The sequence below is a fragment of the Equus caballus genome, chromosome 16 (genome assembly GCF_041296265.1).
Source record: "Equus caballus isolate H_3958 breed thoroughbred chromosome 16, TB-T2T, whole genome shotgun sequence".
NCBI lineage: Eukaryota > Metazoa > Chordata > Mammalia > Perissodactyla > Equidae > Equus > Equus caballus.
The window spans coordinates 93,252,658-93,277,778 of record NC_091699.1 but is presented as its reverse complement, the minus strand read 5'-3'; the positions used below and the strand labels follow the sequence as shown (position 1 = coordinate 93,277,778).

General features: G+C 40.1%; 2 protein-coding genes across 14 annotated transcripts in view; one reads left to right on the top strand and one right to left on the bottom strand.

The window, feature by feature from the left end:
* The window catches only part of HLTF (helicase like transcription factor), a 68,972-nt gene extending 62,197 nt beyond the window's left edge, over window positions 1-6,775 (top strand). For 4 of the 12 annotated variants that reach the window (XM_023621073.2, XM_070238283.1, XM_070238287.1 and 1 more), the window contains exons 24-26: window positions 1,861-1,941; window positions 4,453-4,619; window positions 5,495-6,775. In XM_023621073.2, coding sequence (XP_023476841.1) covers window positions 1,861-1,941; window positions 4,453-4,605 — 234 coding nt within the window. In that variant the 3' untranslated portion in view covers window positions 4,606-4,619; window positions 5,495-6,775. Of the gene's footprint in view, window positions 1-1,860; window positions 1,942-4,452 lie in introns of all 12 variants that reach the window. The other 8 variants (XM_070238284.1, XM_023621074.2, XM_070238288.1 and 5 more) reach the window with 2 other exon arrangements.
* A 7,029-nt stretch (window positions 6,776-13,804) lies between these two features.
* The window catches only part of GYG1 (glycogenin 1), a 32,161-nt gene continuing 20,844 nt past the window's right edge, over window positions 13,805-25,121 (bottom strand). Inside the window, exons 6-8 of one of the 2 annotated variants that reach the window (XM_070238289.1) lie at window positions 16,898-17,117; window positions 14,945-14,995; window positions 13,805-14,677 (exon numbers count right to left, since the gene is read on the bottom strand). In XM_070238289.1, coding sequence (XP_070094390.1) covers window positions 14,504-14,677; window positions 14,945-14,995; window positions 16,898-17,117 — 445 coding nt within the window. In that variant the 3' untranslated portion in view covers window positions 13,805-14,503. The remainder of the gene's footprint in view (window positions 14,678-14,944; window positions 14,996-16,897; window positions 17,118-25,121) is intronic. The other variant, XM_023621078.2, reaches the window with a different exon arrangement.

The window sequence follows — 25,121 nt, the reverse complement described above, 5'->3', positions numbered from 1 at the left end:
GAGTTTCACATTCATGTCATAGATGGCAGTGGTGTGTTGTGTTTTCTTACCCTAGTTCTGTAGATGAAGTTTTAAATCTTTGTTAGAGTTTTAGTATTTCATGATTATTATAAAAAATATTCGTTGTAACTACAGACACACATTAACTAACTTGATGATAATCCATTTTTTGGAACGTATTTCCAAATTATTTTATTCTTTGGTTATAATCTTAGTACCTAGTAAGGAAGAGTTTGTTAATACCAAATAGAGTAATTTAATTAGTGTTATAAAGTTGATCAGAGACTAAACTCTTTAGCAGTTATAGTTAAAAAAAAAACTTAGAGAATGTTTTAGCTGTTTCACAGTAAGTTAATTGATGTTCACTGAACATTTTAAGCTTTCAAATGTTGTTTCTGACTTTAAAATGGAAGCCAGGTGCCAGAAAAATAAGATTCAATAAAAAAAATTTGCTCATGAAAATCTTTTACCTTTTCATGGAGCCTTGTCTAAGAGTTAAGGTGTATTTTGATGTTCCGTTATGAGCTTTTGGTAAAGCTTATTGCTTCCTTCATCACTACGTATGAGAATGGGAGCTATCAGTTCTATATTATCATGAGATAAATTTGATTGCTGGTAGTCATACTAGATGTATATTGCCAGCTCACTGTAAGGTTCCTAGACAAAATACAGGCAACAGAAAGGAACATTTTACCTGAGCTCTTGGTATAATGGTTTCAAAATGTGCCCAATTATGAAATACAAAATATTCACAAAATAGGATTATCTCTCAGTTTTACAAAATCATAAGCTAAGTATGTCCTTAAATCTAACTTCTATACCAAAAGCAACCCAAAACTCAAATTACAGCAAGTTAATAGTAAAATCGCTTTTTCCCTAGATCTCAAGGGAACTTTAAGAAGAAAGAAGAAAATAAGGGCCTAAGTATAAATCATACTATAAACTTGTCATCTACATATGTATTTATGATTTTGTTTCTATTTTCAGGTGGTACTTTGCTGTATAAATGTTCTTTTTCCCCAAACCACCCTGTTTTCAGATTCAAGAATCATCCCGTAATTTAAATTTAAAATTGAATCATCCCTTCCCTGACAACTGAGGATATTTCAAAACCACTTGACTCCTGCCTTTCTAGATTGAAGAATTCTTTATCTTTTTGTTCTTCCTTTTTCATTGCTTCGTTTTATTCCACATCCTAAGACCATCCCCATGATAATGCCTATGTTAATTAGCTTACTTTACTTAATTTTTAGTTCAATTTCAAAGTGAACTCATTTCAAATATAGATACAGAAAATTGCATCAACGAAGTCGTAAATAATTTTTAGGACTTTTGATTACTCCTGTAATCTTTTTTGTACTTTAATGAATGGAGGAAAGTGAAAGAGAAAGAACCAAAGACCAGCAAAAGGGGAAAAAACTTTTTCATAAATGGACCCAATTACATATCTTTTCTGATGCAAATTAAGTCGTTTTAGAAGCTGTGTAAACTTGTTTTCCTCTGTTAAGCAAAGATCAACTTTAAGATGGAAAAAAAAAGAGCAGGAAGATACTTGATTAATTAACAATCATGTATACTATGTGCTTTCTATGTATTAGGCCCTGTATTAGAGACTGGAAGCAGTGGAGTGAAATGACAAGGGGGAGAATGCCCGCCTATCATAGTAGTGATGAGGGGACGGGGTGGGGGGGGGGGGGGCGCATGTGGGGTTTTTCCCCAGGGCATCCATAGTGTCGGTACCTGAATTCAGTCAGATAAACTTCAGTCAGTAAACAGTGAATGCAGAATGCTGGAATGAAAGGACTTGTGCAGAACACTCACAGATCAGGGTGCTAATAAAGCAACTCCTGTTCTTGTTAGGCCTGGAATCCAGCTGCTGAAGATCAGTGTTTTGACAGATGCCATAGACTTGGCCAGAAGCAAGAAGTTATCATCACAAAAGTGAGTTTTTAGGGCATCTGTTTGAAAATTAGGTTGTTAAGGTTTTTAAAATTATACAAATGATGCATGAATATATTATTGTAAAATATTGAAGTAGAATTATGCAGAGCAAAATATGAAGGTCACCTTTATTCTCTTTAGAGGAAACCACAATCCATAGTTTAACATGTGCTCTTCAAAGTCCCTTTCTCTGTGTTTACATACATTCATACAGTCCATATACATCTCTCATTTAAATAATTTCTTTTAAGATAAATGGTTTCATACATTATTCAACATTTTATTTCTTCTTAACAGTATATATTGGAGACTACCATGTAAGTACAGTTATAGATAAAACATACTTTTCTTTTTGCTCTTGTGGTAAAATATACATAACATAATATTTACCATTTTAACTATTTTTAGTGTTCAGGTCATGGTATTAAGTACATTCTCATTGTTGTGCCATCGTTACCACCATCCATCTCCAGAACTTTCTCATCTCAGACTGAAACTCTACCCATTGCAATTCACTTGCTATTCCTTCCTCCTCCCAGCCCTTGGCAACCATCCTGCTTTCTGTGTCTGTGAATTTGACTACTCTACAAACCCATTCTTTTTAACATCTGCGTAAGGACACATCATAATTTATTTAATCAGTCCAGTTGTTTGCTAATAAAAACAGTGCCATAATATCTGTAGCATTGTTTTGGCATAATAATGCCAAAAACAGCATTATGATGGTATATGCATTTTGGTGCATATATACAAGTATTTCTTCAGGATAGGTTAAGAAAACTAGAATTTTGCATTTAGAATTAGTAGATAACTGTCAAGTTGCTTTCAAAATAGACTTTATGATTTATGAGAATGATGTAAATTTATGCTTATGTGATGTAAAAGTCCCTCCTAATTTGCATTTACCTAAGACCTTGAGCATATTTCACATACCTTTTGTCCATTAATATTTTTTTCTATGAATTGCTTGTTTGTCTTTTGCCCACTTTTCATAAAGTACAAATATAGTTTCATAGTATAAAGGACCCCTTTATACATTCTGATTTTAAATGTTTTGTTATGTATATTGAAATGGTTTATCCCAGGCTCTTACTTATCTTTGAACTTTGCTTTTCGTCATGAAAAACTTTTAAAATTTTTATGATTTAAAACATGTCAGCCGCCTTCTACGTGTCTTTTGGATATTAAGGTCTTGCTTAGAACAGAAGCCTTGATTTTCAAATTTTAAAAATGAGTCTCCTATATTTACTTCTGATTCTTTTGAAATATTTTGTCTTTTGTTTATGATTCATGATATGGTTCTAACTTTATTCTTTTTTCAAATGAAGAACCGTTTGCTCCATCATTTTTTTTAAAGTCCATCCTTTTCACCTGCTGATTTGAAATGTCATTTTTATCGTAAACTAATTGATAATATATTACATGGGTCTCTTTCTGGATTCTGTTCTGTTCCACTGGTCTCTTTTCCTAGTCCTAGGACAATATTACTCTTATAATTACTGTAGTTTTATAAAGTATGCTTTGATATCTAGTAGGGTGGAGTGCTCTCATTACCCTTCTTTTTGAAATCTGTATTGGTTATTACTATTATTTGCTCCTGAATTGAACTTTGGATTTAGGTTACCAAATCTCTTTTAAGGAATCTTGTTTGGGATTTATTGAATTTATGATTAATTTGAGAACTGTTGTCTCTATAAATAAGGAATGTTCCCATACAAGAGCTTAGATACTGTCTCCACTTATTTAGGTCTTTTACATATTTCACTAGCGTTTTGTAACACAGCTTGTTTAGTTATTACAGTAATTGGGACCTCTTGTACCATGTTGTATAGAAATCATTCGAAGTATGTTCTTGGTAAGTTTCTAGTACATGGCCTTAATAAGGCTGAAGACATATATTTCCGGGTTAATGAGGATTTTTTTTAATCAAGATTTTTATCAGGAATAAATGTTGAATTTTATCAGATACATCTTAAGCATCTATTGAGATGATCATGTTTTTTTCTTTTTAATTTTTTGTTATGAATTATACCAGATAAAGGCTCATTCTTGCATTTCTGGGAAAATCTCATTTGGCTTTTTAAATACAATGCTAAATCTATTTTGCTAATATTCTAGTTACAGAGTTGCCTGTAAAGTTTGCTTTTTTTTTTGTGCTGTTCTTATTTGACGATGGGGTTATAAGATGTAACTCATGTCCTTATGGCCATATTCTTTATATGAGAAAACTATATTGAGTGATAAGGGAAGGCAGTGCCATTTCTACTTATTATGTCACACTAAATATTTTGATGTATATTGAGAAAAAAAGGCGAGCCAGACAGTTTTTAATAGATTATCATTGACCATTTTCGAAAACTACAGAATACTGTAAGAATTTGTAAGCAAATTCCTTTATAGTAGACCAGCATTTTCATCATGTCTCAAATTTAGATTTTTTAGTACATTAAAGATTTTTAAATATTGTGACCTCAAAAGTACTTCACCAGTTTTTCTTTTTTCTTTTTAAAGTTCATTGTGAAGGACTCTGTTGAAGAAAATATGCTGAAAATACAAAACACAAAGAGAGAACTTGCAGCCGGAGCCTTTGGAACTAAAAAAACAAATGCTAATGACATGAAACAAGCTAAAATTAATGAAATCAGAACTTTAATTGATTTATAATTTGTGGGATTTTGGTAAGGTCAGTTTGATCAGTTATATACAGAAGTTCTGGAACTGAGAAAAATACAATTTTAGAAATGAGAGCTAGAGAGTGTGTTTCTAAAAGGGGCATAGCGTTTTATATTAGTGAAGAGGTATTACTGATACATAATCTCTTCTATATATGAACCTATTTTTAATGATATTTCACATAGCAATAAGTTCCGTTATATACTTGGCCTAAAATAATTTTTTGAGAAAAAAAGTTACTTTGTTATTCAACTTTTCATAGTATCTATGCTGAGTATTTTCATATAACTTCCAAGTACTCAGCTTTTTCATATTTCAGTGAGGTCAAACCTTTTATACTTTTGACCAAATAAAGAGTTATTTTCTATGTTGGATGCATTTGGTTATTCACCAAAGCCTCCCATTTGTGATGCAGTGGATTCACAGTCCTTGTAAACGATTAATATATTCATAGATTATACGAGATTGATTTTATTGGGCTTTCAAAACCGTATTTGCATTCCAGAACCAAACCTTAAATGAGAGACCAAAGTCCAGGTTAGCAAGTTACTTGTGATTTTTTTTTTAACGGTTTCATTGAGATATAATTCATATAAGTGAAAGTGACTTGCAGTTTTATGTTCATGAAAAAAAATTACAGGCTGGGTTAGACCACTTATGTTCTCCATTTTAGTCAGGTTTAACTGTTATTCATTGTTTAAATGTAACTTGATGTGTTAGTGTGTAAATACAGTCTGTCAGGGTGAGAGGGAACCAATTTTACCCAATTTGATTTGGATATTTAAATTACGGAATTGCTGAATAGATATTTCTATATAGAGAGAATTTTTATTTATGTAGCTTTTGTTTTAAAATAACTTTATAAATTTTTATAATTCAGAAGACTACTATATGTGAGAGGCGTGATATCTGGATGGAAGTTGGGCTGGACGACCTCCAAAATCGTTTCAACTCTTAAAGACATCTTAATCCTGAATGGAAAAATTTCTTTGTTATTGTGTTTAGAATCAGAATTTGATTTCAGAATTTCAGTAATTCATCCTTACATCTATCTATAGAATTGGTCATCTTTTTCTTACTTTTTTGTTACTCAAACTTAAAGTTGCCACAGAATTCTAGATGACTCTTTGAGTCACATTTAAAACCAATAAGCTATATAAATTTAGCAATCAGGTTAGGTAGTCAGTGGTGTTTTTTCCTTAAGGGAAACTTTTCTTTTTTAATTCAAAGAAAGAAGAGATTAATTACTGTAACAGGAGAACCTTCATGTTTGACGATACAGACTTAAGAACACTGTATACTTTATCTATAGCATTAGAAGTGACTTGACTGAAAGGTAGGATTGGAGGCAGCATTGTGTTCTAAGATAAACATCTAAGGTATGCTGCTATCAACAGCTGAGTCCTCCCCTTCCTGTGCTCTTTTACTCCAAGAGCACCGTGGTTTAGACAGCAAGAATCTTCCTGGTCCCTTTTCTCCTTGGCAGCAGGTGAGGCAGAGGGCTGATGAAAAGGACCAACAGACCTTTCTGCAGGGATGAGAGTAGAATAATAACTTGCAGTTGGTCTGCTAGCATTAACAGCAATAGGGAAATTCTTTACCGTGTAGGACTAGCATTACACAAAAGAATCAGGTCCATCAAATCTCATGAAATGTAGTATGTGGGTTTTCTCTATACCAGTACTCCAGTGAGATAGTAGGTGGGTTCTATATATACCAGTACTCCAATGAGATTAAGTATAAAACGAGTTTTCAACAAAAAACAACAGTCTACTCTTCTTGCTTACAAAGGCAAAAGCCTTGCAAACTCTGTAAAGGTGAAGACTTTGCTTGCTTCTTTACCCAAACATTTACAGACTTGTGTTTTTAAACACATTCATAATGATACATTTGGCAAGTCATTTAAAAAATAGCATTCTGTTTTTGTACAGTTCTATTAAATGGTGTTAGATTTAAAAAAATTTAATTCATCCTGAGAAAATACATAAACCACTGGAATGAAAAGTTCACATTATGCTATGCTGTTGCTTCATTATGATGTAGAATAATAGCTTTAGATATCTTGAAGATGTTGTATTCCCACTTGTGGTTCAAACTGAATTTTGTGGTTCAAACTGGATTTTCCTTTAAATTTAAAATCAATAAAAGTTTCAAAAACTTATTAGCCTCCTCGGTGCCATAATTTTAATGACTTTTTCTTTAAAGAAAATTTAATCTTTCATAAATCTCACACTTCTGTGAAATCTCTTACATAATTATATTTTACTGACAGTACATAAAAAGTACTGTGAGTAACTGAGAATAATTTACTTATATTCCTACTGCCTTTTTAATTTTGCTCAATTTAACTGGTTAAATTTCTTGTTTAGAAATCAGTATATATATATATTTAAAATTTATGTTAAATGTCTTAATCTTCTAAAACATTTAGTTCCACTTGTTTTTATTTGCTTATCTGCCTGGAAAAAAGGAGTTGTGATACCTATGTATGCCGGTATTACTAGTTAATACTCTGCATTGTAGATTTTCCCCTAATTACAGCTCCCAGATTGGAAATAATCAAGAAAAAATAATCTTACGTTTATTACCAGTGAGAACCAATGAAATTATCCTCAGGCAGTGTATGTTTTCAGTTGGGGGATGTCAAAAGCATTGATGTATTTTTTTCTTCATTTTATTTATAGTACTTCCGAAAGTTCTATTCGTTAGGATTTAGAAGATTCATTAAAAACATGGGGATAAATTTTGCTTTATTAACAAGACCTCAAATGTTTTTAACTATATTAACTTCAAAATATTTGCAACAGCTTTCCTTCATTTAATTCATAAATATGTAGTACCTTTCTTACAGTTCTACATTCTGGAATTCGGTACCTCATTTGTGTGGTACTTTGAATAAAAAGAGCCAAAAATACTGGTAGCTGAATAATAATTGGGCTGCTTCCCTGCAGTAATGCCTACTCTAAGGGGAGACTGTTGATTCGAAACCCTGAGAGCAGGCAGTGTTTTCTTCTATGTTAATGTATTCATACTTTGTGATAATAAGGGAGAGCAGTCTTCTATATGAAGCCATAATAATTTACTCTTTTCGAAAGGGTAAATGATTGCGTATTCCTAATCAGATCTTTTAATGGCTAAAATGGGATATTTTTAATCTCTTTTCCAGCTCCCCTACTCAACCTTCCTGCTCAAGAATTTTCTGACAAATTTAAACCCATTTCTACTTAACAAATAAGAAAATTGACTTTGTGAAAATACAATTTTAATAACGTATATAATTTAATGTGTGTGGCACAAGTCACTTCCATTAACCCAAACTGAGTATCCAAAACTTTAAAATAACTAGGTTACATTGGAACTTCATTTAGAAGGACAGCCAATGTCAAAATGATTTCTTAGATCGGTGGATAAACAAATTCTAGGGCATGTCTTTGCACATCTGAAACCCAGTCTAGACTATTCCAAGAGTGTATTTAATGTAGTCAGAAGTGTTATTAAGAGTCATCAAAGAGATCATACATTGTCAAATATGTGCTCTATTTACTAAAGCAGAGATAGGGACTAATGTTTTAGGAAGGTTTTCAGTAAGTTTGCCATCTTTTCAGCATTCTAGTTTAAAAATAAAAGCAGATAAAATGAACCAGGATACAGCTTCCTGAATGTTTAAACTAATTTGCCCTTTTTGTTAGGGGAGGGAAGGGCTATTCCCTAATAGTAATTGAGGTTTTTAGAAAAAAATCTGTATTGGTATCAATATGTTGATAAACAAAAGGCACATATTTCATGAGAAATGATCTAGTGAAGGAGGCAATATGCTGCTTGCAGATGCAGGTGTAAGGAACGAGAATTAAGATAAACATTGACTTTATGCACGAATCATAGACCTTGATCAAGCATGGAGCCAATCTCCAAAGGCATGGATCTGACCTTTGTGTAGGTAAATTTGTCTTCTAGGCAAAGGCTACCATATCCACCGTTGTTCATAAGGGGATAAAAAAAATAAGAGATATTGATCACCTCCACAAATGTATGTTCTCGGAACCTGAGTTATTGTTGCCTCCAACTGACTCTTGGAATTTTACTTTTTTGGTGAGGAAGATTGGCCCTGAGCTAACACTGGTGCCAGTCTTCCTCTATTTTGTATGTGGGATGCTGCCACAGCACAGCTTGATGAGCAGTGTGTATGTAGGTCTGTGCCGGGATCTGAACCAGTGAACCCTGGGCTGCCAAAGTGGAGCGTGCAAACTTAACCACTACACCCCCAGGGCTGGCCCTGACCCTTGGTAGTTTAGGCTCCCTGGAAAAAATTTGCAGTACAACTGTGCAGCTTTGTGTGGAAAGGTTAATGCTTCACTTTAATTAAGGTGTATCCTTGGAAGATCAGGGAAGGAAAATGTTGTTCAGTAACTTCTCAGCCTCATAACTTGGTCCTAATGCACATCATATCCTTTTCTATGGTAAACTTGTCATCCTTTCTGATTCCAGAAGTTAACAGCCTTCACTAAATACTTATTTAAAATAAGAAATTATGTAAACTTTGTTACTTTAGAGCTTTATCTCTTAATGCTGTGTAATAAATAGGGAACAAAAGGTAGTAAGTAAACAAAAAATTAACACCGAGTGTTAGGTTTGATTTCTCTACTCCACCAAATTTGATGCTTTGATATATTTTCTCAATTCTAAAAAAAAAAAAAGGCTTTGAATCTTCTATGTCTTCTACAGATGAAGAATTCCAGAATACACTTTATTCGGATTACTTACATATTGCATGGCCACAATAATAGCCTTCAGTAAATCCATATACTTGACTCAGCAGAAAAGGACTAGCATTCAAAGGCCCTTGTATTGAACGTTTGACTCTTCCTATTTTTCTTATAGGCAAACATAGTGAGAAGTGGTAGCTGATAGAATGGACGTTAAGAAAGAAACCTCAAAAACATAGAAGTGAACACAGAATAAATCAAGCACAAGAGTTGAGCTGCTTCGTCTAGGCATAAGGAGCCCTCTCTGTAGGAATATGTTGACCCTGAATACGTCACAATGTCACAGCAGAGTCATAGAAAATTTGCCTTTTCTGGGCCAATAAAACTGTGAAAATGAGATAATTCTCTATAGGCTTTTAAGATACAAAGTCTGTATGTTGTGAAGCTGAATTGTGTCCAAAACTCACGACTTAACATTTATCCTTGGGTTTTCTTATCCATTTATTTTTATATTTCAATTTCAGGTAGTCTATTTAGGAAAGTCTTTGTATAAAAGTTATTTTCCCAAGTCCTATTTCAAGGCCAATGTCCTTATCTTCATAGCAAGCAAAATGTAAGCTTTCCCATTTTTAAATTGTACTACAAAAAATAGTGTTACTCCCCAGATTTCTGGCATTTGTATTTCTGGTTATATACAGACGTTTCTCTCATCTCATTGTCTGTTTTGACCATATGTTTGCTTAATGCAGAGCATAGCTTTGGAGTCAGACCATATAAAAACCTGACTCAGTCTTTTACAGATTATTTCACCTTTCTTATTTTCTGATTATCTGCAAAATGATACTCTATATACATCATAGGATGGATGAGAAGAGAGACATAAATACCAAAAAAAATACTATCTTGTCTTACTTTCTTACAGATTGTTTTTACTTAAAGATTGAATTTCAGCATCTGAAACTCAGAGAAGTTATCAAATAACTTAGAAAAATAGATGAATCCAGTTTTGTAATAAACAGAAAAAGCAAAGTCTCAGTGACATTAAAAAGGTAAACACTACACAATTATATGTATTATGTTATTTATGGTAATGTTTCCTATATCACTCAAGGAGCTGAGACTTTTGGAAAGCCTTTACTAATTAGAAGCTGAGTCCCCTGCTATGCGACAACCACCTCACCTCTTCATGTATCTTCTGTAAAAACCCGACTCCCTGGTGTAGTGTAAATACTTCCTTAGCGTATCAAGTGGTTGTCAAATAAATGTCTTGGGTTACAGTCATTTGGAGTGCTTGACAGTCACTCGGAGTGGAGATGCTGTGGCCTCAATAAGACCTACTGAGTCACTAGTGATGAGGCCCAAGAAACTACTTACAATGAAGTCTGGTGTTTTCAGGAGCGGCCAGGTGGGAAACTCAGTTCCTCAAGCCCCAAATCTTTAATTGTTCCTTTTCTCTCACTCTTCACATCCAATCCATCAGCAACTTCAGTGCCTTCACCCTGGTGAAAGGTATGCTGGATTACCATTGTCTCCCTCCAGGACGACTACAGTAAACTAACGGGCCTTCCCAACAACTCTTGTCCTTGTTCAAGCTGTTTTCCACCAGCTGCAAAAGCAGTGTTCTTAAAACGTAAACCACAAAGGTAAGACAATTAGACCACCTTTAAGAATAACTGCAATGAGAATGAACTGTATTAAAATTTGTTAATTCATAATGATACTAGAACAAACCCCCCTAAAAACCACCTGGGTTAACTTTGGAGGACACTAGGAAACCAACTCCTTATTTTCTGTACTAGTGAGTGAAGGTGAAGAATCAAGCATTTATCCTGCTTTTTTTTAACAGAAGCTCAGGATAACCAAATTGTTGATGAATAGATGTATATAGAGGGGCCGGCCCCGTGGCCGAGTGGTTAAGTTCGTGCACTCCCCTTCAGTGGCCCAGGGTTTTGCTGGTTCGGATCCTGGGCGCGGACATGGCACCGCTTATCAGGCCACGTTGAGGCAGCGTCCCACACGCCACAACTAGAAGGACCCTACAACTAAAATATACAACTATGTACTGGGGGGATTTGGGGAGAAAAAGGAAAAAAAAAGATTGGCAACAGTTGTTAGCTCAGGTGCCAATCTTTAAAAAGAAAGTATATAGAAATATTTCAGCTAATGAATGAGAGTATCACCATTTCACAACCACTAATGAGATAATATATCTAGGCAATGATCATCAGTGGCATGTCATAAGAAGATAACCCGGGATTCTGAAGTATTGGACATCACTATAAACTATTGCCAAAAACTCACACCTTAATCCAGGCCTCCAGATCAGTTTATAAGAAATATAAAATACAGGGAAAGGTCCAATTGCAAGCAGCAAAATGGAGAATGTAGGAGACTATAGGACAAATAATCTGGTTTCTTCAATAAATGAATTGCAAGGAACCAACAACAAAAAGGGAGGGTAAGGAGCAGAAGGTTGCGTCAGATTTGTCACCCAGTTGCACTGTATGGGCCTTAACTGGACACCCACAGGAACAAACGTGGGAATTACACAAAATAATGGAGGACATTTGGAATTAATCGTTTTTTGGTATGATAATTTTCTGACGTCTTTTTGTTTTGGAGATATATATGGAAATCCTTTGTATGAATTGTTTTTATCTGGGATTTGCTCCCGGTCTGGTGGGGAAGAGTTGGTGGGGTATAGATGAAGCATAATTGCTGAAGCTGGGCGGTAGCGGCTCTTTATTCTGTTGTGTCTGTAATTTCCTATGAAGAAGTTGAATATATTACCTTTTATATATATATAAAACCTCAATCCATTGCTGTTGAATTTAGAATAAAATCCAAAGCCCATACTTAGGCCTACAAAGCCGCTGCCCACCTCTCCGTGCTGGTCTTGGAATCTTTTACTTCCACCAAGTTCTTGCCTGCTCCAGGGCCTTTGCTCACAGCTCCCTCTGATGGGAATATCCTTCCTTCCCCTCACCCCTTTCTGGCCATCTCAGAGCCTCTTTTTTGGCTTAATCAGCACCTTTGTAGGAGGTATACTTTATTTAGCATAATTTGTAATTATATTTGTTAGGGGTTGTTTTGGTCTGTGTTTCCTACTGGTATATAAGAAACTATCTTGTATACTCCTGTATTTCTAATGACTGCCACATGTGTTATATGGTAGATGTTTAATAAATGCTTGGTTGAGTGAATTATTCAGTGTTGTCTGTCTTAAATGTTTATGTCAGCTCAAACTGTGTTTGATATGAAACTCAGATGACTGAATAAAATGCTTTGGTAGATCTTATTTCTGGAATAAGCTCAAGTATTTCCTTTAAACCAGAGAGGTATTTTTATGACCATTAGGATTGTGAACGCAACTTAGGGCTGAAATGAACTTTGAAATTATACACAGATAGACTGTCTAGAAATAAAGGCTTATTTCTATGACTTGCAAATCACACTATAATGATTTGATTTCAGTTGAGCTAAATTTTCTATGCGTTCGATTCTCATTGGAAGAGTTCAGCTCATACACCAATGCACAGCTCTTCGGACTAGGGAGTATCTTGGGAGGCCCTTCTACCGCAGCACCTGACACAACAGGGGCACTTAGATCTTTGGCTGTGCTTTGAGGACTTGATCATTGCAACTCATTCTCCACCAGTCCAAATATTTGTAGCTTATTTTATCTTAAGAAGTCACCTATCATTTAATATTTTATCATTTTAGGTAAATCCTCAGGTTCCTCTTGAGCTCTTGTGCCCCCAGCCATTTTTACCTCCAGGTTTCCATACCCCCATGTATTCATTCACACCCATGCTGAATGAGGCTGACCTATGTAACCAAGAGGATCTTGTGGAAATAAAGGAGGGTGATCTTGAAAGTTAGGTCATAGAGCCACTGCAGCTTCTGCCCAATTAATCCTCTGAAGTTTCTTCTTGCCATGATCTTCTCTCCTGTTTTCTTCAACAGACTGATTTCTGATTACTCACTTTAGCTTTAAAATGTCATTTTGGATCCTACCTTTTCCTAGCTTGCCATCCTTGCAACCTAGAATCATCTGTATGTTTCATAAGTATGCTTTACACTTCTGTCATTTTAAGTCATGGATAAAAACACTAGAAGACACTGGGTACAGTACTGATTCTAACAGTCCTGAAAGATTATTGAGTATGTTCAGAGACTGACAATGAACCTATGATGATTTTAAGGTTGCAACACTCTAAAATCTGAATACCCACTTAACATGGAGATGCAGTGTGGGTGACAGGTTAGATAAATCTGATCTCACTTTCCTCCATCTCAGGTCCGTCATCCTCAGTGGAGTACACTAGATTTAAATATCTCTAGATACCTAGAAACCAATTTTTAAAGCAGTGTCAAGTTTTGCATTGGTTTTAAACACACTGACAAATTCTACAAATTATGAAAAATTCCCTAAAACATTTTTTTCAAGGGGAGTGGGAATCCTTAATTTAATTAGACAACTGAGATATGGCAATAAGTCTTTATTTTTCATACAAGGTGCCACTGCAGGTAACCATCAGAGAACACGCTGCTATCTTAAGATATATAGAACCGAATAGAAGCATTTTAGCATGCTGCCTTACTGTAGACAGAAAACTGGTGAACATCTTCAGACACTCAGACTAGTTAATAAAATGGGTTAACGCCATTTGTTGATATGCTTATGAATCACTCAGCAGAGTTATTCTAGGCTGTCTTTACCTGAAAGCAGAATTACGATCACTCTGGCAGCCTCTGGGCAATTCTAGAATGCTGTCTAGTGAAGGGCACAAGGAGCAAGCAAGAGACAGATACCATGTCTCATTCTGAAGGGAGACTGATGTGGAGCCTGGCTCCACACATTTCAGAGTTGAAACAGCCATCTTCATAGCTTATGATTGAGTTTCTCTTACCACGTATGCTTGCAATCAGCATAACTGAGAACTTCTGAAACGTTAGCTGAATAAGCCTAGGGTTAAAAAGCAGAACACTGTCCATACCACAGAACAGCTACTTCACAACTTTTGCCCAGTTCTCACCTGTTGTCCTGCAAAACCCTCATCTGATGAATTTTAGTGAAAGCCTCTAGTAACTGTAACAGACCTTCCTTAACCCAGCTCTAGATGCTAAGTATCAGAAACAAGTGCCTGTGAAGAAGATGTGTCCACGGGAAAGTGGCAGTGCTTCTACTGGAGGTAAGTGTCAAGTTTCCTCTTGATGTTGTCAAAGGAATCTGCTCCCATGTAATCAGCCTGGCCCTGTTCCCACCGCTCCTTCCGTTCTTCTGAGGATACAAAAGGCTGCTCTGTAGCCGGGATCTCCCCAAGCGACAGGTGTGATATGGCTCCTGAGACATTTTCCTAGAAAGGAGAACATAATCAGAGACTCCTTGAGAGCTGAAAATCAGACCATTTTAAAGTATGCAATAAATTGAAGAAGGTGAGAAAAGCCAGGATGAATTATCATGCAAAGTAGCAAAAACTGAAAAGTATCACATGAAACAAACAAAAAAAGACACAGAAATACAAGGGTCATATGATTTTTTCCTAACAAAATGAAGACTTCTTGACTCAGTGAAAACATTGGGAGAACAAAGTAATTAGGGTTAATGCTTAAGTTCTGCATACCTTTCTACAGAAGCCACAAGAGAAAGCCAGTGTACAGACCAAGTCTGAAAGCTGCAAACAGTTCATTAGAAAGTGTAAGATGATGGACAAGGGAACACAAGCCTCACGACGTTCTCGATCTGTGTGGGCTCAGAAAGGCTGAGAACTTAAACAAAATGATACCTCAGAAAGAGCCTACGCAGAGAGCCGCCCCACATACACAAGCTGTCACGTTCTACAAGCGGGAGCTAGATGGTCTAAGACCACGCACCCAACTATCTGCCTGCCCAAGCTTGTTACCAAGCAGCAGCTATTCTTGTAGCTTCTGTTAATTTAATCTGCTTAGTTTTGAACAACTGTTTCAATTCCCATCTTCATGTTTCCTTGGTTCATAATTCTCAGGCCTTGGGTTGCAGAAGAAACAAGATAAATGTGTGGGAAATGGAGCAAACCTACTCTACATTAAATTCAAGTCTCATTACATAGGCAATTCACTTCAATTGTACCACAAAAGGATATCAAAGCTATCCTTCAAAAAGCTCTGAGGTGAGAGGAAATCTTAGCAGAGACATAGGAAGGCAAATGAATGCATATAGGTATTGCATTTAACAGAGAAAATGGCAGAACAAAAGTTTTGATCATCTGTTTTTGTTGCTATGTATACGTGTATATGGATATATACGTGTATATGGATGTATTTAAATACACTGGAACTCCAGGTATCTGGGCAGACTCCAGGGGATTGTGTTACAGCTGAGGCAATGTAAGGCCTTCCCTCGGACTAGCCCTGCCTTTGGCTTCCACCTGCAACAGGAATGATAATGGGAGGCCCTTCCGGAGTGCCCTACTCACAATAGTTTTCACAAGGATAACAGTCTCTCATACCTGGATCTGAGTCCCAGTTCTGCTACTGACTAGTCCGGTACATAGCTTCTCTTAGTTATGTAACTTATTTAAGCCTGAGTTAATTTTAATATATAAAAAGGGATATTAACAATAATACTTGACAGGGTGGCGGTAAGGGTTAAGTAAGAAGAGCTAACTTTCCTGAAGCACTTACATGTGCCAGGCAGTGTTCCAAGTGCTGTACAGAATCCACAGAAAGCAATTAGAGCAAGAATGTGTTAGTTCTTTTTCCCTTTCTCCTTTTTATATTTTGGTACAAGTGCTAATAAGTGAAATGGCTAAAATCTGTACCACAGCAAAGAGAAGGCTCTCTTTTAACCTTATAGTTTATAGCAAAGTAACTAACTCATCAGTTAGACTTGACTATAATTCACCCAGTCAGTTCTATTCTCTGTATCTTAACATGTAACATAAAAGTTTAGTTTCTTGTCCTCTTCCAATTTTTCCAAAAGAACAAACCTCAGAGGAAGACCTTTAAAGTCAGAAAAGATGCTAAGCAGCTTGTTACCATACACGTTAATATGTCATCTTCCTCTTACAAGATTTCCTTTTAAAGATCCTGTATAACCACAGGAGTACAAACACTGCAAATCAAAATAATTCTAGAAAAGTATTTGCTGTATGTTCATGTTATTGTAATTTTCACTGAAAATACATTCTTCTAAGCAGATGGCAAAAACAAAATAGGTATATTTAAATGTTTGCAGTTTCTAAAACATGAAATGGGGCATTCTTTATTTTATTAAACCATTATTTTAGGAATAATCTCAGAATCTTTTCTTAGGACAATGGGCTAAGAATTTTATAGTTACAAGATAATGGGTATATATAAAAACCTCTAAAACCCTTTCTTATGCTCTCAGATTAATGAAATCTGCCGCAAAATCTACGTCTAGCTTTAGTCTTTGTTGGTAATATTTCTCCTCTCTAAGAGGGACATTGTTTTCTTTTCACAAAATTGTATTTATCTCTTTGTTTAAAATATCACTAAAAACTCCATCTTTACTGGTATACCAAGTTTAAAAATACATAGCATTAAACTATCTGAAAGAAGAAAACAGAACCTACCACATTTACGTAGGAGCGGGTGTCTTTGACAAGGCCAAACTGTTGAAGCAGAGGTAAAATGTTGGTGGTGAAGATGTCCCACCACAGGTTGAGAAACTCTGGATGAGTCATGGTGGGATCGTGGGACTCGCTTCTGACACTCTTTGCTTTAGGATCATAGGTGTAATTCCATGGTTTGAGCTGTCCCAGGAAATGCACAACTTTGGCATCTGCACCGAATCTGCCAAGTGAACACAAGGGAGCCAAGTGAGCGGGCTGAGCACTGACGGAGCAGCAGCACTTTGTTCTGGAGCCTCAACAGTGCACCTTCCACCCTGCAGTCAAGGGTAGAAAAGAAATGGAGCTCACTGGAAATTTTCAGACATCCTTTTTAAATTATTCAACTGTATGTTAAATATACACAAAAGCCCCAAAGTAGCAGCAGTTCTGTGCAATAACCAAAACACTGATCCACCATGGCTAGGACAGGTAGAACCACTTGGAAAACCATTTGGTGTTACCTAGCAAAGCTCCAAACCCGGAACCTCAGCTCCTAAGTATGTACCCTAAAGAAACTCCCACACGTGTGCAACAGATGTACTCAAAACGTTCACAGCAGCAGTGTTGTTTGAAATAGTCATTGGGAAACAACCCAAGTGACTACGTGTTAGGTTATTGTTGAGCAAGTGTCCACACCTTATCTCCACAGGGGGAGCACAGTTTCTGGCCTGATACTGGGCATGTGCCTAGGACTCGCTTTCGCCAATGGAATGTGGGCAGAAGGGACAGTGTGCCTTAAAAAAGCATTGCCTGCTTCTGTTCACCCTCTCTGAGAAGCTGCAACTTCTGCCAGCAGAACATGTCCTGGGTAGCCTGCTGGCTCCAGAAGAATGAGACACATAGAGCAGATCATGTAGCAAATGGATGGATTTTTAAAATATGCTGAAAAAAAGGAAATACATACAAAATCGAATTCAAATAGAGGGCCTGGCCCGTGGCAGAGTGGTTAAGTTCGCAGGCTATGCTTCCACGGCCCAGAGTTCCGCTGGTTCAGATCCTGGCCATGGACATGGCACCGCTCACAAGGCCATGTCCAGGGGGCGTCCCACATGCCCAGTACATACTTGTATATTTTAGTTGTGGGTCTAGAAGGCCCTGTGGCTGAGTGCTTAAGTTCGCATGCTCTGCTTCCACGGCCCAGGGTTTTGCCAGTTCGGATCCTGGGCGCAGACACGGCACCACTCATCAGGCCATGTTGAGGCGGTGTCCCATATACCACAACTGGAAGGACCCACAACTAAAATATACAACTAGGAGAAAAAAGCAGAAAAAAAAGAAGAAGACTGGCAACAGTTGTTAGCTCAGGTACCAATCTTTAAAAAAAAATTCAAATAGACACACATATGAATTCACTTATATAAGGGCAAAACAAAAAGAAGTACTGTCTAAAAAGTAGAACACTGTAGTCAGTATAAATTTCATGATACTGGTTATCTCTGGGGGGAGGGGAAGCTGTGATGCAGAAGGGACAAAAGGGGCTTCTAAGGAACTTGCTGTGTTCCCTTTCTTAGCTTGGGTGGCGGAAATCTTAAAACACTGCACATTTTTTGTATGTACTCTATATTTCACAATCATATCTTAGAAAGAGTAAGAGTTAAGAGTGGTCCTGTACTGGCTAGGTGGAACTCGATGCATATAAAAACAAATAATAACAAGAGTGGATACAATAGGCGCCAACAGGAAGACGGGAACAGTGAACGCTCCAGGGACTGAGGGGCAGGGAGGTCCCGCAAGGCGAGGTTCAGGGCAGGAGGTCCCAAGACAGTGGATGTGACCGACAGCTTGTACAACAGAGAGAAGCTGGGCAGCTGGTGATGATACAGGGAATTCCAGGCAGCGGGATGGCAGGTATGAGGGGAACATACGTGTGCTAGACCAAGCATCCTCCAACTTGAGCCAAAGAGGCAGCTTTGACGGGGACAGGTAAAGTGGGACAGGTCCCTGGGTCCTGGGCTCAAGTGCTGGATTTTAGTGGATTTATCCTATAGGCAACCAATGTATTTGAGCATGACGTACAGATCAAAATAATGCAAACTCTGCTCACGTACCTTTCCTATCTCCTAAAGTTTATGAGTATCTTTTAAATGTCAGAGACCTGTTATGTACCTATCACTATTGGAGGGTTTACTGTGTTTGGGGCCAAATTCTTCAAGGACATGATTGGGAATAATAATAGTCCTGCAAGGGAGATTTTACTACTATGTTAACAGAGGCTCCCAGAGGCTGAGTGAGTTGCCCAGAGCCAGACAGCAATTAAGCGGCAGAGATGGGATATGGCACAGTTTTGGCTCCCTCTCACCATCCTACCATGCTGCCACTCCAAAACTATGCAGGAAAAATAGAGCCTACTGTAAGTTCCCTGCTAAGGGTCACTGACTGTCCCACAGGGCATGTCTTCTGAAAACGAAGTAGATATGTGATACCCCCAAGCTTACTCTTTATTTTATACACATAGCATATCCCACACACATACATACAAGCACTCTCAATTTCATCCTTAAAAGGACACAAGTCATAATGCTCAAATCTGTGCACAGATCGGGCTATCAAGTAATTAAGCAACTGTTGTGCGTAAGGCACCATGCTCAGTGCGAAGACCCAAGTGGCTTTCATGTGAACAGGGAGACACACTAAAAAACAGCAGCACAGCAAGGCAACGAGGCGGGCTCTCAGGGCAGTGCTGGCATGGAGAGCTATGGAAGCGCCAAGGCAGTTACTGCAGATGGGGCCCGGACAACGCCCGGGAAAGACAGGAACGACGTAACTGTCTTCAGCAAACGTCCCGATGAAGATGGGGGACCCATCCCAGAGACCTGGCACGCGTGCGGGTGTGTGCACGTGTGTGTGTGTGTTGAGGGTGAGGAGGGGCAGCTTGCGATGCAAGCAGTTCAGCCTAAGACAGAACAGAGCACACGTGCGAGACCAGGGCCCCCTCACCTTCTGGGACACGCACCCCTCCTGACTGGACCCCCTGCCACAGCCAGAGGACCTCTCCACTGCTCCTCCAGCACTGACCAGTACGTCTCAGCCCAGGATTTGCCTGGACCTCACACAGCTGTCACACACAGTCACGACACGGGGGCTGGCAAAACTAATGAACATAAAACATGAGTATAGCATCAATTCCTTTCTAACCTGCTCTCCTGACAGTCGTCTGCAAATGAGTAAGCAGCAGTCATAGCAACAGCTGGCAGATATTGTGTACTCACATGCACCAGGCACTGGCCAACAGTGGCATGGTTTATATCAGTCCATCTCCAGAACAACCATGTCAGGAAACCAAGGCAGGAGGAGGTTAACTGTCCAGGGTGACATGGATGGTGAGTGATGGGGCTGGGATTCCACCCAGGCTGCCTGGCTCCCCAGCCAAGGGTCTCAACCACAGCGAGGGTTATTTTAAGACTCACGCAGAATCATAAGGACACGGTCTGAGAGTGACAGGGGTTACTCCGTGGATGAACTCCCTGCCTACAGACGGTCAATCCGAAACTTGGAAAGGGTGTGCCTGATGAGCCTGGAAAATAGCCCAAATACAGTCGAGGACAGGGCAATAGAGAGTAACCAACAGGAAGGGAAGCTACACAGCAAGGACCTCAGCACCGTCTGAGGCAGAGCTGTTCTCAGAAGGATGCAGTCTGCACCAAGGAGATGGGAGGAAAGAACCAGAACTGGACGGTGCCTCTTAGCACAGCAGGCGACCTGGAAGTGACTGTGCTGGGTGGTGTCTTAGAGCCCCTGAGCTCCTCTCCAGCATCTCACTCTGTGAACTGGGCCTTCAGGACTCATGCAGTGGGAGGCACGACACTGCACCCACTGGGGTGCCCCCAGTGCCAGCGCAGTGAGACAGCCGGTCTCTGCTGGAGGCAGGAGCCTACACCTCAGCCTCTGGCTCTGCCTGTGCCCCCAGGTGGCTCAGGGGCTCTGCAACCTGCCTGGATACCGGCTCCTTGCTGGTTAGATACCTTGGCACGTGGCTCGTGGTCTTCCCCTCGCACGTCAACAAGAACACCAAGTGGGGACAGTCTGCACCCTGCATTTCACTGTGGCTCAGGCCTGGGCTCAAACTTCATGAATTTTTAATGCTAAACCACTGTTACCCTCTGTGGCCAGGGCAAGCATCCTCCTCCCTCAAAATTACCTTCTTTACCCAGTCTACCTTAACAGCGTGAAAAACTGTGTCCACTGGACAGCCCTTTCATAGACATGGCAGTCTCAGTTTTAAGAAAGTCCTTGATAAGCCATTTGAGGTAGAAACTGAGGTCTGAAAGGGTCCTAAATGTTGGTGGGACTGCCCCTTCTGCCCCAAAGAAAGGAATTCCTTGAGTGCCAGTAAGATGGGGGGAGAGCAGGGAGAGACAAGAGGTGAGCAGGACTGTCGAAGGCTGGACAGGAGAATGCACCCTCCTGACAGCTACCCAAATTTTAGCAACAAAACAAGTCACAAAATGCACGATATGTGCAGGTTTCTGGAAAAATGGATGGAGGCCAGGGTATTGAGGGGCAACCAGAAAGAGCTCATGAGGATTCAGGAGCGTGACAGCAAAGAGATGCACGAGAGAGGAAGGAAGGAAGATGCAGGGGCGTACGGAAGTCACTCGGAGGCCTCTGACGTTCAGGGCAGGCTGTAGTCAGCCCTATGTCTGCACAGTGAGGAGAAAGACCTCTTTTTTCGGGTACTGAGGTATTACGTTAACCTAACTGCTGCACATTAGCAGGTCTCTAGAAAGGAACAGGGGTGGGGGGGAAAACAAGTTTTAGCGCAAGGCCTCTACAAGAAGAGCAGGCCCGGTGTCACTGGACGTGGAAGGCTCTGGCCAGCCCAGGACTCTGAGGGTGGGAGGGGGAGAGGGCAGGAAGTAAGGGAGCTGCTACATGGGAAACCTGAGGCTCGGACCGAAAGGCGGGAGGGAGGCGAAGACGGACTCTGCAGTTCTGCGTAAGGCCATCTCCCACAAGGCTGCTCCTGGGAACCACGGGGGGCTGCCCGGGCTCGCGACAGGCCGAACACTGGCCACTGTATATGACAGGCTGTGGGTTACATAGTTAGAACTCTATAACTTTGCTCGGGCTGTACAAACAGAACGTGCTCATTTACACAGCAAAGGAGCCTGAAGGGCCCGCTCTACCAGCTTTCGGAATAAAATACTTGGTTCACAAAACTGATGAGCAAAAGGTCTCAAGCTCTGTTTTGGTATCTAGAGTTTCAATAAATCTGGACACGAATTTTATGTAATTATTTTTATGTTTCAATTGTGTTCCCTGGTGAATGTTTTTAAAAATCATTTTCTATCATTTTAATCAATTTACTCTTCAGTATGAAAATCCAAAACAACCATATCAAAAGGAAATAAGTAAGACCACAGGTCTGAAGTAAAAGGGGAAGTTACTTTTTGCTCAAAAGACTATTTTAGCCTAAATGCAAATTTGGGGCTGTTCCTTCTAGAAGGGTAACCCAGGCTATTTTTCTAGTGTTCTCTCTCTCTCACCAAAGGCAACAATCAGGTACAACAAGTCAGAATTTATGTCGCCTGGCTAAAGGCAAAATAGTTAGCTGGTGAATAAGAAGGGGAAATGCTGATGTCAGAAGATCAAGTTCAACTGACCTCGACCCAGAACAAGGGTAACCAGAAGATTCACTGACTCACTGCCTGATTTATCCACCAAATTACCAGCCAGCAACAACAACAACAACAAAAGTTGGGTACATATCACAATTGTCGCTAAATTACGGAGAGTCATTCATTCCGACCCAGTAATGGGGATTTGTCTCAGCTTGTGCACACGTCTTAAAATAAGTGTTCTAATTTTAACTTGGTAGAATCTCAAAAGAGACGTCCAGATCACAAGACAGAGTTTGAACCTGAGCCACCAATAATACTGCTTATGTTAGCCGTTCAAATAATCCCTGTGACCTGATGTTACCAAAAGATCAGATAGAATCTTCACGACTAGTTTAGCATTGAGCAATGTGGCCAGTAACATGCAGATGCGACTACAGAACAGATGAGCACGGAAAAGGGACTAATCCGTGACAGCGCACAGGAGCGGTTCCAGTTCTCATGAAGCTCTGTGTGTGCCATGTTCAATCAGGTACCGAGAGAAGCCAGCACTGCCTGTGCAGCCCTTTTCTGGGAACCGCGGCAGCTGTGCCAACCATCTTCTGCCCGCTTCCATGACTCAGGTTCTCCGGGACAGGGCCACTGGCTCTCATACCTTCTCAGACTCACTCTTACACACAAGCAATCAACCCCTTCTCCTCTCTCACCAAAAACGCCTCCTCTTACTCACTTAAAGTGTAAATCAAGATCAGAAACCCAAGTGCCCACGGGGTGACCTGCTCAAGCAGAGGAGTGGACCTGGTGAAGCAGGGACCGTGGAGCACGAGCAAGGGCATGTCCCATCACCAGAAGACAGCTGCTACCCGGCAGCAAACAGCTGAGGCCACCAGGGAGCCCACTTGATTTCTCCTCACCTTTCAAGCTAAATAACCCTCCCAATCGTGTCCTGGAAGTCAGAACGACATCAATACTCAAACCCAGTCTTTAATAACCTAGACTAGGACCTAGTCAACTATACCACCTACCAGGTTGGCCACTCTTTGCAAAGCAGGCCAGGGAAAGCCCCAGATGCCAGGCCACCAGGGAGACTTTCCTGGGGGTAGCATGTCATTCTTAGTCTCTCCTCACTGACTGCTCACTCATTCATTCATTCAACCAAAAAATCCACCCACCTACCTGCATCTGTGCCCACACACCCTGCCTGCCTTCACGTTACGAGGATGAACTGTCCGGGCTCTCATCTGAGGCCACTGGTGCCACTGGTACCTGAGGACGCGTCCCCTTCCGCCTGCTCAAGGGCATCACTCTGGCAAGCCCCCCCGTCCGTTTTCCGCATTGTCAGTGCTCTCTCTCTCTCTCCTTGATCATTCCCATCAAATATGCTGTAACTTACCCCATCTTGAAAAACCACCACCACCACCCTTTCTTGATTCTCCAGCCCCCATCTGGCTACCAACCCGTTTCTCTGCTCCCTTTTACCGAAAATGCTTTAGAAGACTTGTCTGTGTTCATGGTCTCCAGTTCTCCATTCTCTTGGACCCACTTCAGTCTGGCTTTCTCCTCCATCAGATGTACTCTTGCCAAAGTCACCAGTGGCCTCTGCGTCCTGGGTCCAGTGCCAGGTCCCAGCTGTCCTCTTCCCTAACCTAACACAGCATCGGACACAAGGATCACGCCCTCCTCCTTGCAATGTCTCCTTGGCTTGGCTTGTGCGGCACCTCGGTTTGCTGGGTTTCCTCCTGCCTCGCTGTTCATGGTCTCTCGTCCCCTCTCCTCCTCATTGTCCTGCCTCAGGGCTCAGTCTGCAGGACTCTTTTCGATCATAAGCACTCTCTTGGTTCCTCATCTTGTCTCATGGCTATAAACATCACTGAGGTGTGGACACCTCCTACGGTTGTGCCTCGCCCAGGCCTCTCTCCTGAACTCCCAGTTCTCTCTATTTACCTAGTCCACACTTTCCCGTGTTTAAGACGCACCTCAAACTAAATACATCCACAGCATCTCGGGTCAATCTCTGCCCCACAAACCTGCTTCACCCACAGTCTTTCCCCGCTCGGGAAACGGCAACTCCTTTATTCCAGCTGCTTAGGCCCCAAACCCCTAACAGTCATCTTTGCCATCTTTCTCCCACATCACACCAAATATCTGATTTTTTCAAAAGAAATTAGAAAGCTGGCTTTCGTGTGAAACTCTCTAATTTTTAAGCATTGACAACTGAGAAAAAAAAGGAGAAAACTCTGTAAGGAAGACAAATCATATCAGTGGGACAAATACAGTCTGCAGCCCCCTAGTTTGAGACCTCTGAGGAGGGTCCGTCTTCCACTCAGCCGACAAGCTCCTCCCTCCCAGGAGCTCCCTCTTCTACTGCGATGGCGGTTTTCAGCCGGACCTCTGCCCATGAGGGACCAGTGCTTGTGCCCTTTCACCTTTTGTCAGAGCAGCCTCTAACAGGCTGGGCTGGGTCTGACGTGGAAGCTTTTCCCTTGGTGATGCGGACTGAGGTCAGGCAGTGGAATAGGCGGCAGTAAGATCTGAGGACAGATCATCTGACAGAGATAAGCACTTAGAGCTGAAGTCAGAATGACCAGGGGCACCTGGGGCCAACAAGCATCACTAATACATGGGAA